Here is a 14,122-nt window from a genome sequence, read left to right as displayed (position 1 = left end):
AGTATGACGGTTTTGCCACAGCTCTGACCATAAGGCTTAGTCCTGTTGTTCTGTGATGCATAAGTGCAGTGTGTTTCACATTCACTGCACTGTTCTCTGAGTATTGATCTTCGTGTTTTTCTATTTTTTTGAGGCTTCTGTGCAGGACAATCATTTCTATAGCTTGCATTTGTATTACGTTACTGTTGCTGCATGTTAGAATAATGTTTAATTCCTAAACACAGGGCGAGCTGGACCAAGAGCGTCTGACTAGACAGCAAGAGTTGGCCCTCATCCAAATGCAGCACCTCCAATATCAGCACCTTCTGATACAGTAAGGCTACCAGTCCCAGCGGTCTTCCAGTGGCTGTGCTCTGCTCTGCATTTTTAATCGTCCTTGTTATTGTTTCCTTGGGCAGTGGGGATGGTAGTGCTTCACCTCCAGCAGCAATGGCCTGCTTCTACATATAACAGAGGCCTCGTAGTCTACAGGATTAGAGCAGAGAGTGGCTGCCAAAGGCATGGAGTGTTGTGTTTCATAGCTACGTCGATGGGGCCTGCTACCATAGGTAGCCATTAAAGGTCTAACTGAATCCCAGCTAGACTTGTAATGCAGTTTTGATGTGTTGGAGACAGGAGAAGCTTTCTGTCTTTTGAACTGGAAATGGAGAACGCTGTAAACTTATTTTGTCTGTTCAACTTCTTTGAAGATCAGCATAACCTGCACTTCTCCAGCAGTTACCTTATCTCTTTTTTGCCAAAGTTGTCAGCTGCAATTCATTTCTGGCCAGTTCCAATTTGTTTTGTAGGAAATTGGAGAAAAGAAAGTGATTGGGCTACTTGAGCCCTAGTTAAAGGGCTCCTGACGTAATTATTATTTTCAGATACTGATTGTCTGCTAATGATTTGATAGGACAAGAAACCTGGCTGTGTACTAGGGAGTACCTTCAGGTAGTAGGGAAGGGGCTGATTCATGTGGGGGGCAGTCTTCAAAGCCAGATTAACACATGTGCAGTCTGTACTTTGTAGGGAGAGGAAAGTAGGGCTGCATGCCCTAGAAACAGTGTTGGACACTGGCAATCAGCTCAGGCAGGAGAAGGTGAAAAGAAATCCGATTCTGTGCATGTGTGTCAGGTTGTTGTGTTCTTGTATTTTGATACTCTCTTAGGCTTGCACTCTGTTTTTTCTCAAGTAATTAGCATGTATGTTAGATAGGTCAGTAGGCATTAGTCACAGAGAATGTCCACAGCTTCTGCAACGTGTTAAATAGATAAGCAAGTGAACAAATACCAGAGATTCTCTGCTTCTCTTTTGTAGACAACAATATGCACAGGTTCTGGCTCAGCAGCAAAAGGCAGCCCTCTCATCCCAGCAGCAGCAGCAGCTTGCTATTCTCTTGCAACAGTTCCAGGCTCTGAAAATAAGGTGAGTTAGCCTAGGCTTGAACTGGATTCCATTCATCTTGTATTCTGAATTCCTGTACAAAGATTATAATCTTGTCAGTAGCCCAGTTTGCTCACATTTGAGCATTGTGTGCTTTAAGGTTGGAATCAATATGAGACAGTTGAAGGATGTGGAGTGCAACTTCATATAGCTTTTACCTTCGTATTATGTTTAGAAATGAGGAGAAAAATCTGGTGGTTAAAATCAGATCCTTGTCAAATCTGTTTTGCTGATAACAGCATGGCTTTGCTAAATGAATTCTGCAGTCAGTACTGGATGATGGCTGTTACTCAGGCTAGCCTATGCACAGCAGAAGCAAAGCTGTAGCAGTAGCTGGTGTAGTCCTTGACTTGGCAGCATGGCTGAGATGAGCAAGAGCTCTGCAGCAAAGCGCTTCTTGCTGCTTCATTATTTTTGTTTTAAACATGGTGTGGAAGGAAAGGGGCATGCTACAAGTTACTGAACCTCATGTGTGTTCAGAGCATTCCTCTCCCTGTAAGCAATGTTGACTTTTCTGTTGGCATTTCAGGATATCAGAGCAGAACATGATGCCACCCGTTACAAGGTCTGTGTCAGTGCCGGACACTGGCTCAATATGGGAACTTCAGTCAGCTTCACAACCTACAGGTAAGATGCTTAGTGTGTGTCAGGTCCACTGAGGAAAAGCTCGCTGATTAAAAGGCAGCATCTCTGATATGATTGCTCCCTCCTTTACACTAAGGGAAATTATTTCTGCATTGGTATTTCGGACCTGGTTCAGGCTGCTTCGCATTACAGTTTGAGAGCTGTAAAGAGTATGATGGTTCTTCCTATGGGTTATGTGAAGCCTTGATTAGAAGGGATTGATTGTTATGTTGTAAAGGTGTTTCCCTCTGATGGGAGGAGCTGTAGCAGCTGGTTCTTTAGTAGAATTTATAGGAAACCCAGCCTTGCTGGTAGAGTAAACCTTGTTCTACAAGAAGATAGTGTAGCCCTCTACTGATTAAAACTCATGTATTAAGGTTTTAATTCATAAAATATAATGGCATGCATAAGATTTTTGCGTTCCACTTGTTCCTTATTGATGTGTTTATTTTTGTTTGTAAATGTTTGTGGTTTTTTTTTTTTACTGTCCAGTCTGGGAAGGAAGCAGTGTCTGGGATCTCCCCATCGATACTGCAGCTCAGGGACCAGCTCTAGAACAACTTCAGCAGCTTGAGAAGGCCAAAGCTGCAAAGGTCAGAAACTGCTTGGTATTTAACAAGTTGTGTTTCTTGAGTCCGTGGAAGACTTCTAGTTCTTTAAACTTCATGCTGCTGTGTTCAATTTTTGAGATTTTCACTGAAAACCCCACAATGATCAAATGCATTATAGAAACCTGTGATGAAATCCTTGTGGACTACTGTTTGTAAGTGACTACTGCAGAGGTACTACTGGCCTCTAAAGTAGTGGTTGAATTTTTACAGTTGTCGTAAAACAAACGAGCAAAAAACCCAAACGCTTTGCTAGCTGTTTTTGTTTTATAGTGGGTTCAGCATGAGCAGTCATGACAAATCACAGGAAAGAACACTTAGTCTTTCTCTTAATCCTGCCATATTTTAACCAGAATTGGTTTGGGGAATAGTTAATTTGTGTGGGTGAATAGGACTAAGTTTGAATCTGAACAATTCTGTTATTTTTCAGAAGTAGATTATTTTATGATGGCTGCAAAGCAGCTCTCTAGTAGCTTCTGAAGCCAGGAGTTATTTTAAGGAGCTAACGGTGAAAATGGTTTGATACAGAACCAAAATTGTCAGAAATTGTACTAGACAGTATTGTAGGAATTTGACTCCACTAAGTAGCCAGGTCAGGTAACCTTGCATTTAAGGAAGAGCATCTGTCAGAGGCTTCATCTGCTGTGTTGTTACTGTAATCTCAACAGATCAGCCCTAGAAATTGGTGTAGGAATATGCTACCTGCATCTGAGTGTAGTCTTATGTGAATTGTAGCTAGAGCAAGAGAGGAGAGAAGTGGAAATGAGGGCCAAACGAGAGGAAGAAGAGAGGAAAAGGCAGGAGGAGCTTCGGAGGCAACAAGAAGAACTACTTAGGAGGCAGCAGGAAGATGAGAGGAAACGACGGGAAGAAGAAGAACTGGCCCGCAGGAAGCAAGTGAGTTTCCTCAACGTAGTTCATCTCTAATTTTAATACTTGATAAAACTCACTTTAAAAATCCTGTGGGATCTAACTGATCTTTGATAGGTGTTTATGAAGACACTTAGAATATTTTTCGTGTGATTATATGAAGTTATCTTTGGATCTTGATTTTTTTTTTTTTTTTTTTACATTCAAGAGCCTAAATTATAGTTTGAGAAATGGGCTCTGGTTCACTTTCAAGATAAGCTCCTTTTTGCAAGCTGAGTGGCTTTATTCCATATGGAACATTGCCTCCCAGTTTCTCAGTAGCAGTATTAGACTTAAGTTAGTTGCCCAGTTATTGTGTGTTTAATGTTTATTGACCATTTATGCTGTTTTGTGTTTTGATATGGATGTGTTCTGGAATAGACTGCTGACTGAGCAAGTGTTTCAAATGAATAAAATGTGGAGGGGGATACAGGAATAAAAACAAGTAAAATTTATCTGATTTTTTTTTCCCCTCTAATTTAGTAAAGCATTTTGCTGAAGAAATTATTTGGGGTATGTATTGGTGTCAGTATTATTTCCTTAAAGTGTCGGACAAGCAGATTTATTGAAAGGAATAATGTGTGAGTTTAAGAGCATGTAACTATGTAGGATCTACAGCACGGTTCTTAGTTCTTAAGAATTTGCTATTTAGAGAAATAGCTTAAATTTCTGACAGTCACTTCTGAGCTCCACATAAAATATAGGTGAAATGTTTTTGGAGAGCAGTAGGAGGCAAGGACAGTGAAGGCTAGTTTTGAGGGGACACAGGATTATGGCAAGCACCTTTCTGAGCTTATTCACCAAGAAGTTAGTCAATACATGCCCTGTAAAGTAGCACGTGCAACATAGCAGAAAGTAATACATCTTTTCTCCATAGTATTTTGTATTTGCTTAGGCAGTTGTAAAAGAGCATTTTGCACTTTCTGATTTAAGGATTGTGTTTTTGAAGAAGTTTCAGGAATCTTCAGTTTTATTTGCAGCTTAGTTGCAGACCTTAATTCATGTAGCATTTGGATTTTATCACTGAAATGTAATTTAATACAGTGCAGTGATACCTGGTTAGCTTTCGTGGTACCATTAGGAACCAAGTCCACGAATAAATGGTTCCTTACTTTAATGCCTTGAATACAGCAAGTCCTGATGGTATGCAGTGGAAAATAGCCTTTCAGACTTCACTGGAAATTCAAGCCATAATATACTCCAGAGTTTAACTGAGTTACGTTACTGTAGATGGGTTTCAGTAATGACTGGTTTTCAGTTGATCACCTGGTATTTCAATGTGTTTCATCTGCTGTGGCTCTGCATAGACGTGGATGTGTTCTTTTCAGACTAAGTTCTGCTGTTGTGCATAACTTTCTGGAAATGTCCATTAAATTCCAGAGTTCCTCTGGGTGCTCTGGATTTGTACTGTGAGCAATCTGACTTTCCCTTTCTGAGATGTCAGTGGGAAGTAATTATTTTCAAGGAGGAAGCAGAATGGGTCTGAAAAGCAGTAACAAGAAGTTACTCAGCTCATTATCAGTGGAACAAACACAATAATGCTGACGTCTGAGCAAGAATGTATTGAGGTAACAAAGTTGAAGCATTTCTCTGGAAAGAGGAAAATATTATTCTTTATTTAAAGAAAAGAAAAACCTGGTGTAATATTTGACTTCTGTACTGGAAGGCATTGTAGAGTCAGGGATGAACTGATTTATTAGCATGGATTATACAGAGGAGATGATGCTTAACAAATTTGATTAACTTCTTTTGAGGAGATGGCAGTGAGAGCTGAGAGGGGTGAAGCAGTAGACTTAATCTGCCTGGACATCAGGAAGGCTTTTGATGTAATACTGCATAAAAGACTAGTATATAAGGTTAGTAAATATACTGTTGATGGTGAATTCTAAAAAAAAAAATAAAAAATAACCACTAGAAATTCAATCCTGTAGGTTGAAATGTCATAGCAAATGTTGAATCCAATTCTGTTCTTTAGATTTCATCAATTACCTGCTCTGTAAAATTACAAACAGTATTTCTCAGCTTGTGTAGCTCCTGTATTTTTTTGCTTCTGATTTCATATTTTCTACTTAGTAATGATTGATTGCTTTCAGGAACAAAATTTAAGGTTTAATAGTTTCTCTGCATTATCTTTCATGTTCTTCTTCAAAGCATTGTCTCAAGGATAAAAACCACAAAACTGAAAGATTTATAATCCCTGCTAAAGTAGGAAAGCAGAACTGCAGGTGTTACCAACTGCAAAAATTCAAGAACAATTTATCTAAGAATCCAGAACCTCCTGAACTCAGTATTGCTACTTATAAGGATATCGAGAGATGTTGCAGATAATTTACAAGATCTGATGTAGTTCATAAAGCAAGACGTGTCCTTGAAAACAATTGTGAGAAAAGGTGGTTAATAATTCTCACTAGAGAATGTGGGGATCCTCTTGGAGTCAGAAGCCATGAATGTGGGAGCACTAAGAGCAAAAGGAACGAGCGTGCTTTCTGTCTCATCCAAGTCAGTAGCAGAAAGTTGGAGAGCTTTAAATGATTTTTGTCGTGCTCAAACAAGCACTGAACAAATAGAAAGATGCAGGAGTAAGTATTAGGAGAGTCTTTCCTTGTAGCTGTAATGATTATATTAAAAAAAATATATCATTAGTCACGATATTCCCAGCTTTTCATGATCTTGTGGGTTTTGTTTCATTTGATGCACTGTTCATCTTCAGGTCTCTAGGGGAGAGAAGTCGTTTTTTGATTCCTGACATTCACCAGTGCCTCTTCCACCATGCCTTAGGAAAAGATCCCTGCGACTTACTGATGTTTCTTTTGATCTCATTTCCAAAAAGGAAGGCAGAGCTGTCACTGACCTGCTGTTATGCGGGAGGATGTGGTGATTACTCACCTCTCCTAAGTGCTGCATGTTGTGGCAATGACTGGTGCTGCATATCCCACCAGCATGGCCAGCAGCTCAGTGTCCAGAGTTTGAGCTCCTGGCACGTGGTCTGCAGTCACACAGAACGCTGGCACACCTCCAGCCTTCTCAGTGGACTTTTTAGTTAAAGAAACCAGCAGCAATTTCTCAGCACTTGCACTGGGACACTTGATTATTGTTACTGGACTGCATGTGTCCAATTAAGGTAGTTACAGGCCCAGGTTACAAACACGGTCTAGACATTGCATGTTGCGCTTGAAGCTTTTCTGAATGTCAGATGTGAAGCTTTTAATGGTTGACAAGAAATGATTCACAGGCTATTTTGTATCCAGCTAGTAGGGAAAAAAAAAGGGCAGTGAACTTTTGTAGCACTTCCCGCTAGGCTGCTGAAGTGATATCCATGAATATATGTTATTTCTTGGCTTGCAGCCTGTGGTTCTTAGAATCATAGAATTGCCTGGGTTGGAAAAAACCACCTAGATGATCCAGTGCAACCACCCCCTACCGCCAACGTTTCCCACTAAACCATGTTCTTTAGTACATGTAAAATATTTCTGGAACACCTGCAGGGATGGTGGCTCCACCACCTCCCTGGGCAGCCCGTTCCAGTCCCTGGGCACTCTTCTGGAGAAGAAATGTTTCCTAATATCCAACCCAAACCTCCCCTGTCACGACTTGAGGCCATTCCTTCTAATCTTGTCGCTCTTCAGTGACCTAGAATTGGTTGGGAAAAATGCTTTGTCTGACAGATGTTGTAGACACCTGGAGTTAGCCAGTGTCAGGAAGAAACCTGATTCAGTTGATATTGCAATTCCCATATGCTGTGTGCATATAAAGATTTGCTATCTGGTTTACTGAGAGGGTTCTAAGTTTCAGAATTAACTTCCTGTTTTACCAGACTCCAAATTAATTGTATCTGTGATGCACGATTAGTCTCCCTTAGAGTTGTGAGTAGTGTGTTACATACAAAAGACCTCAGAATATTTGCACAGTACTAATTGACTGGAAAAAAAAAAAAGTTTATGAAGGCTTGAAAAAAGTTCTCATCCAAAATGTATGTAGAAGATATGAAAAGCAGGATGCCCTTAGTACTGTTACTGGATTTCAAAGATCAGAAAGACAGCAAAAAGCAAGGTTGTTTAATGCAAGAGGAAGACATGATTGGGGGAAAATTGAATAGGCATTCACCTGTTCAGTGAGCAGAAAGCCCGTTGTGCTCTGTTCCTCTGAAAGCAAGTATGTAGGTCTCTCAAAGTAATGCATCCTACTTATTTTCATGGAAATCACAGCAGATAGGAATAGTACAATAAGTCCATTTGATAGAGCAAATTCTCAACTACAAAACACTATTTGTCAGCAGAGGCATCACCATTAGCTCTGCATTTTCGGTGATGAACATAGCCTGCATGCTGTGCTTGTAGTGGTCTGCAACCACTGCCACCAATGATGAAATGCTCCACCCACCACCTCATTGTGCTCACATCCACTGTTTGGTGCCTATACACCATCATCAGCAGTTGCTGAATGTCACTGGGTGCCACTTTCTTCCCACACAGAGGAATTCAGTGACTCACCTTAGCTCTGCACGCACCATTGGTCAGGCATCATTGGTCAGACTGCCTCTCTGCTGCCATCTGTCACACAGGAACAACAGGCAGCAGGATGCTGGCAGGAAGCTTCAACCTCTGCTGCTATCCCACTCATGTCTACCTCTGACCTTGTGGGCCAGCATCATAAAATAGAAGCCATTGCTTTGGGAGCAGCCCTCGTAGCAGAAGCAGAAAGATTCTGTTCATGTTAATCTTGGGAGCATTAGGAAGGAGCTTTGATAGGTTTTTAAAATTTTGTTAGTGGGAAAGCAAAATGTAGTTTGATGGAAGTTAAGTAACTTATGGATAGCACAAAATCAAATCCTTCAGGAGATCTTTCATTGCCATTGGCATTTAAATAGTGTAGGAATAGGCCCTTTCATTGAGTTCACAGATCTGGCACTTGCAGAGGTTACAGTGTCCTTAACTGCACTGGGCTTCTCCTTTTTTTTCCTAGTGTCTGGACATTGGTTTGAGCTTTGAGCTCTGTGCATTTTAGTCCATGCTCAGAAATTCCTCTAAGTAGGAAAAGTTTCCACTTACAGCTGACCCCCCAAAAAAGAGATTGTTGAGATGCTTCCGCATTAAAATATATGTTCAAGTGTAGTTAGTATTGATAGGAAAGAGGAGTTGCACCCTCCTTTTATTGTTGGCATTTTCATTGCCACTGTTTTTATACTCAAAGATAATGCTTGATTCCCTATTTCTTCACTCATTCAATTCATTCATTGATGAGATGCATCAGAACTTGTTAGAGTTCTCTTTGTTTTGCCTGTTTAGCTTCGAGCTAAGGAAGTTTTCTTGAGACCATTCATTTGGCCAGACTGTGTTGTAGTCTGTTGTGATGTGGCTGGTCAGTGACGTGGCAGTTACAGATGGACATTCCTTCCCATCTCCAGGAGGAAGCCTTGAGGCGACAACGGGAGCAGGAAATTGCACTAAGACGGCAGCGGGAGGAGGAGGAAAGACAACAACAGGAGGAAGCACTTAGGAGGTTGGAAGAGAGGAGAAGAGAAGAGGAAGAAAGACGGCAGCGAGAAGAATTAATTCGTAAACAGGTGAAAACCAGCAGAGGGGATTCCTCATATTGGGGAACTTGCACTTCCTGCCTGCTGATGGACACTGCCACAGGCCCTAAGTCAAAGTAACGTTAAAACATGGATAGTTTCGTGATAACTTTTAGGTCCAGTTAAGATTTGATACTTACTTTACAATCCTTTTTCAAGGCCCTTCTTGATGTTCATCCCATTTCTGCCCCACCACGCAGTCATCTCATTAGCAGAGACGACATCTCAGTTTTAGGTCTGTCGTTCAGCAGTAAACATCACTTTGTCAACTTCTTTTTCTTTCGTGTTAAAAAAGCCTTTTTTCCCTTTTTTCTTTTCACATTTCATTCCTTTGAACATATAGTGCTGTCTGACTAAATAGTACAAGCAGATAAAAGAAGCTCAGACTGAGAGGTGCATAAGTTCTAAAAGGAAAATGGTATGAAATTCTCTGGTCTAAACTAGAGATATGCCTTTCTTTCCCAAGTCTCTTGGTGGAGCCAAGGGGAAACTTGCACTTTGAGAGGATATAGCTTACGTTTTGGGCTTTCTTGCCTGAGAAATACAGAAGTAAATGAACAATATAAACATCACAGATTAGAGACCAATAGGCCTCTCTTCTGTCAGGATCATAGTACCACGGAGTGCAAATAATTCAGTTTTGCTAAGTCTGCTTAGACTGTACTTTTCTTTCTGTCCTGGGAAGGAAGAGGAGGCTGCCAAGTGGGCGCGTGAGGAAGAGGAAGCTCAACGGCGACTTGAGGAAAGTCGGCTACGGATGGAAGAAGAGGCAGCCCGACAACGGCTCGAAGAAGAGGAGCGAAAGCGCAAGGAGCTGGAACTCCAGCGCCAGAAAGAAATAATGAGACAGAGGCAGCAACAGCAGGAAGCTTTACGACGACTGCAGCAGCAGCAGCAGCAGCAGCAGCTTGCCCAAATGAAGGTAACATTTTTCTGTGGTTTAACTTTTCCTTAGCCTCGTGTGTGGTGTGGAACCAGAGCAGGATTCAGAGTTGTCTAGGCTGACTTGAACAGAGCAGAGAGGATCCAGACTTCCTGGAGAGAGCAGAGGGTGAATAGTTGATTTGGTGAATGTTGGGAGATGCAAGAGAAAGAGCTGCAAAATGAAAAATGTTCAGCCAAAAGGAGCTCATTGAAGAGGGATTTGCTGCTCAGTACAGACATTCGTTCTGCTCCGATGCGATGGAGGGACCAGTGTAAAGGTTAGAGGTCAGTTTCAGAAGTCTTTGCTATTTTTCAGACAGTGATATGTTACCTTATTCTTGATGCACTGTATCTTTGGTTCTGCAGTTCATAAGAAGGCAGTTTGAAGAAACAGTTTGTATTTGAATGCTATTTATTATTTTATGCTTTAAAACATTTTGTTGAAAGCAACCTTTCTCTTCCCTGTACTGTGAGCTTGTTGGTTTTTTTCACAATTATACTTCAGCAGTGTTCTGTAAAAAGGTTTCACAAATTCTAGCAATGTTTTCTTTTTTTTTTTTTTTTTTTTTTTTGACCCAGCTCCCTTCATCTTCAACATGGGGTCAGCAATCAAATTCAGGAGCTTGTCAATCCCAAACCACACTGTCACTGGCAGAAATCCAAAAGCTAGAAGAAGAACGAGAACGGCAGCTTCGAGAAGAGGTAAGCACTGGCACTAATGGAGTGTAACTTTTGTGAAGTGGACTCCGTGTGACTGCTTAACTGTTATTAGAAGTAATCGTGGGAAGGCAATAAAGGAAAAGTGCTGGAAGGAGGTATTCCTCCAGGACCCCGAATGCTTAGCAGATTGCACTCAATTATTAGATGGAATAATGCTGTTTAGGGCTAATAAACAACTGGTATTTCACCAGTTACTTAGAGCATCTTTGTTAAGAAGAACTGCAACAGCTCAAAAACATTACAAGTTCAGAATTCTCCAGTTCAAATTGAATTCCGTTTAAAACTTATTTTCTCAGCTAGGATTTAGAATAGTAGCGAGCTCTTGAAAGCACACACAAGCATTTCTTTGTTACTGTTTGCAACAGCAAAGGCGTCAGCAGCGAGAACTAATGAAAGCTCTCCAGCAACAGCAGCAGCAACAGCAGCAAAAATTATCAGGCTGGGGTAATGTCACCAAACCAACAGGCACTACCAAGTCCCTGCTGGAGATACAGCAGGAAGAGGCAAGGCAAATGCAGAAACAGCAGCAACAGCAGCACCAGCAGCCAAACAGAGTCAGAAATACTACGGTATGTTCCCTCTTTATCTAATCCACTTGTGGAAGGCAACAGTACGTGACAGTTTTCCTTGTCTGTTCATTGCTGCTCGGCCAGGTGTGGTGCTAATAACTGGGATCTCTTTGTTATGTTTCAACAGCACTCTAACCTGCACACCAGCATTGGGAATTCAGTGTGGGGCTCCCTAAACACTAATCCCAGCAACCAGTGGGCATCTGACCTAGTCAGTAGCATCTGGAGTAATGCTGATACCAAAAACTCAAACATGGGTTTCTGGGATGATGCAGTGAAGGAAGTGGGACCTCGTAACTCGACCAATAAAAACAAAAGCAATGCCAGCCTCAGGTAGGAACTGGGGAAGGAGCTTTTGCTGAGAAGGCTACCACTCCTGAGATGATGACTTAGTAATTGCAGCATCTTCGTGTACATTACCTTTCTCTTTGTCACTCAGAATCCGTTTTAACAGAAGTAGTTAGTAGGTAACCACTCACAATTTATTTTGTAATCTATTTGAAAAATGAGTTGGCTCTTAAATGGTGTTTGCGTTGTGTGAACCAGTGAGTGCTGTAGCACTGTGCTATGTACTGTTACTGACTCTGGTAGTATACAGTGTGTTGTGTTTTCTTTATCTCAGTAAATCTGTAGGTATTACAAGTAGACAGAACAAGAAGGTGGAAGAAGAGGAGAAGCTGTTGAAATTGTTCCAGGGTGTTAATAAAGCCCAGGATGGATTCACGCAGTGGTGTGAGCAGATGCTTCATGCACTCAACACAGCCAACAACTTAGATGGTAAGAGGTGGGGGGGAATGCAGGTACTCCGCTGTGGAAAAACAATATCTGGTTTCTTTGAGCTGATGTTCTGAGTGAGGTGATGACTTCAGTCAAAATAATGTTTTAATGCAGTCAGCAAAAAGGTAACTTCAAATAGTGGTCTGAAGAACTGTTACATCATCTCTACTAATATCATACATCAATGAGAACTTGGAAACATGTAGTTGTAAAGTCTGCCACCCAGAGCTCTGCTGAGGACTTCAGTGGCTGGATGTATTACCAGACAGATGAACGAGCACCCAGTTCACTGTTTAGTGAAGGCCAAATTATTGTACGTCCCAGTGCAAAGCATTTTTTAATTTGTGAAATTGGCTGGCTTTGAACTAACTCTGCTGCAGGGCACATAGAATAACTGCCATTCTGAAATCAAGCCAATCCCTCCTTGTAGCAAAGCACTGCAGACATTCTAGTGTTTTCAGTCTCGACCTTTGCAAATCCTTGTTCTCTGGTTTCTGTATTCTACAAAATTGTGGTGCTGACTGGAGAACCAGTGCTGCCCCCAGGTGCCAGGATTACATCTCCCAGCTGCAGTGCCGCAGCTTTCTGCTGGAGGAGCCATGCTAGAAATCACATGTTGGCTCCACTTGTGATGCAGTAATTAGTTGTATCTGGTATGTGAGGACAGGTTATGGAGCAACAAAATAACCAACAAGTAGATTGAGCTGCCAAAATGGAAGTGGCTCGAATAGATTTGGATTGGCAACAGAAGGGTTGAATTATTTCTAATTCTTGGTGAGACCTTGATACCTCAGGCCATCAGGGAAGAGATGCAACATGTAAGTGAGCTGCAGACCCAGCTTAACTATGGAAACTATTGCTCAGATTATTCGTGACTGTGAAAAATGTGTCACAATTGAATAAGCCAAGAGCATGAAACTTCTCTGGGATGAAGGACTATGGCAAAAGTAGGCAGTGTTGCTGTGGGTCATGTTTCCACAGTGAGCTTCCATGCCTTCAAGGGTGTTTTGTGTTGTGGGTTGCAATGCTAGCTTAAAATCACAGAATCCTTAGAGTTGGAAGGGGCCTCAGAGGCCCATCTAGTCCAACTCCCATAAACTCCCATCACCCAGGCCAGTGATTTGCCCTTCTCCATGTTAGAAGAGAACAAAACCAATAGTTCAATTTAATGTAAAGATTTTAAACAAAAAAAACATAATAAAGGAGGCTTGCAGGTGAGGTAGCTGTTACACTCCAGTTACTTGCAGGTCTGGTCAGTCACTGCAGTGTGCACTCAGCATTTTTCAGCCAGGAGAATGTACTGATGGCAGCAGTGTGGAAAGGGAGAGTATTTTCTGTTTATGCCTGCCATTGAATTTGAATGAGCTTCTAAGCTGGCACTGTCTAAAGCTGGTGGGCTCACATACCCTTCAGATTGTCAGTTCTTTCTCCTTCTCATCAATTACCATTAGCTGGCTTTCTAATCCTTGCTTTCCTTGTAGAATGAATGAAAAGTTGTACTGTGAAACTTTATTGTGTGGAATTTGCAAGGGCAAGCTGTTTGACATGGCTACATTGGCAAATAGTTGTAACAAAAATCCAAGGGCTGTGTTTTTGCATGCACATATTCACTCTTCACACATCTGCACACATTCTCTCATAGTCTGCCTTCTTCTTGCAGTTCCCACGTTTGTTTCTTTCCTGAAGGAAGTAGAGTCTCCCTATGAGGTCCATGATTACATCAGAGCATATCTTGGAGATACTCCTGAGGCCAAGGAGTTTGCCAAGCAGTTTCTTGAGCGCCGTGCCAAACAGAAAGCCAGTCAGCAGCGGCAGCAGCAGCAGGTACATCTTGCTTGCTATCATCTTCAGGAGTACATAATTTCTGTATTATGTATATATATTAAGTTTCAGTCTGAGGAGTAAAACTTTTCTGATCGATGAGTGTGAGCAGGACTTTACAGGTCACGTGAATGACAGAGGATAAAGCAGATTTCACGTGTGTACTGCAGAATCAA

At 41.5% G+C, this 14,122-nt stretch overlaps 1 protein-coding gene across 19 annotated transcripts in view; it reads left to right on the top strand.

Annotated features, from left to right (window-relative positions):
• The window catches only part of GIGYF2 (GRB10 interacting GYF protein 2), a 73,076-nt gene that overhangs the window by 54,228 nt on the left and 4,726 nt on the right, over positions 1-14,122 (top strand). For 15 of the 19 annotated variants that reach the window (XM_052687355.1, XM_052687364.1, XM_052687356.1 and 12 more), the window contains 13 exons: positions 225-313; positions 1,297-1,404; positions 1,952-2,049; positions 2,539-2,639; positions 3,390-3,551; positions 5,318-5,419; positions 8,968-9,126; positions 9,821-10,057; positions 10,639-10,761; positions 11,145-11,348; positions 11,476-11,681; positions 11,971-12,125; positions 13,786-13,949. In XM_052687355.1, coding sequence (XP_052543315.1) covers positions 225-313; positions 1,297-1,404; positions 1,952-2,049; positions 2,539-2,639; positions 3,390-3,551; positions 5,318-5,419; positions 8,968-9,126; positions 9,821-10,057; positions 10,639-10,761; positions 11,145-11,348; positions 11,476-11,681; positions 11,971-12,125; positions 13,786-13,949 — 1,908 coding nt within the window. The remainder of the gene's footprint in view (positions 1-224; positions 314-1,296; positions 1,405-1,951; positions 2,050-2,538; positions 2,640-3,389; positions 3,552-5,317; positions 5,420-8,967; positions 9,127-9,820; positions 10,058-10,638; positions 10,762-11,144; positions 11,349-11,475; positions 11,682-11,970; positions 12,126-13,785; positions 13,950-14,122) is intronic. The other 4 variants (XM_052687370.1, XM_052687371.1, XM_052687368.1 and 1 more) reach the window with 3 other exon arrangements.

This window comes from Tympanuchus pallidicinctus, unplaced genomic scaffold, assembly GCF_026119805.1.
Source record: "Tympanuchus pallidicinctus isolate F22 unplaced genomic scaffold, pur_lepc_1.0 scaffold22, whole genome shotgun sequence".
Taxonomy (NCBI): domain Eukaryota; kingdom Metazoa; phylum Chordata; class Aves; order Galliformes; family Phasianidae; genus Tympanuchus; species Tympanuchus pallidicinctus.
This window is presented reverse-complemented; position numbering and strand designations above follow the sequence as displayed.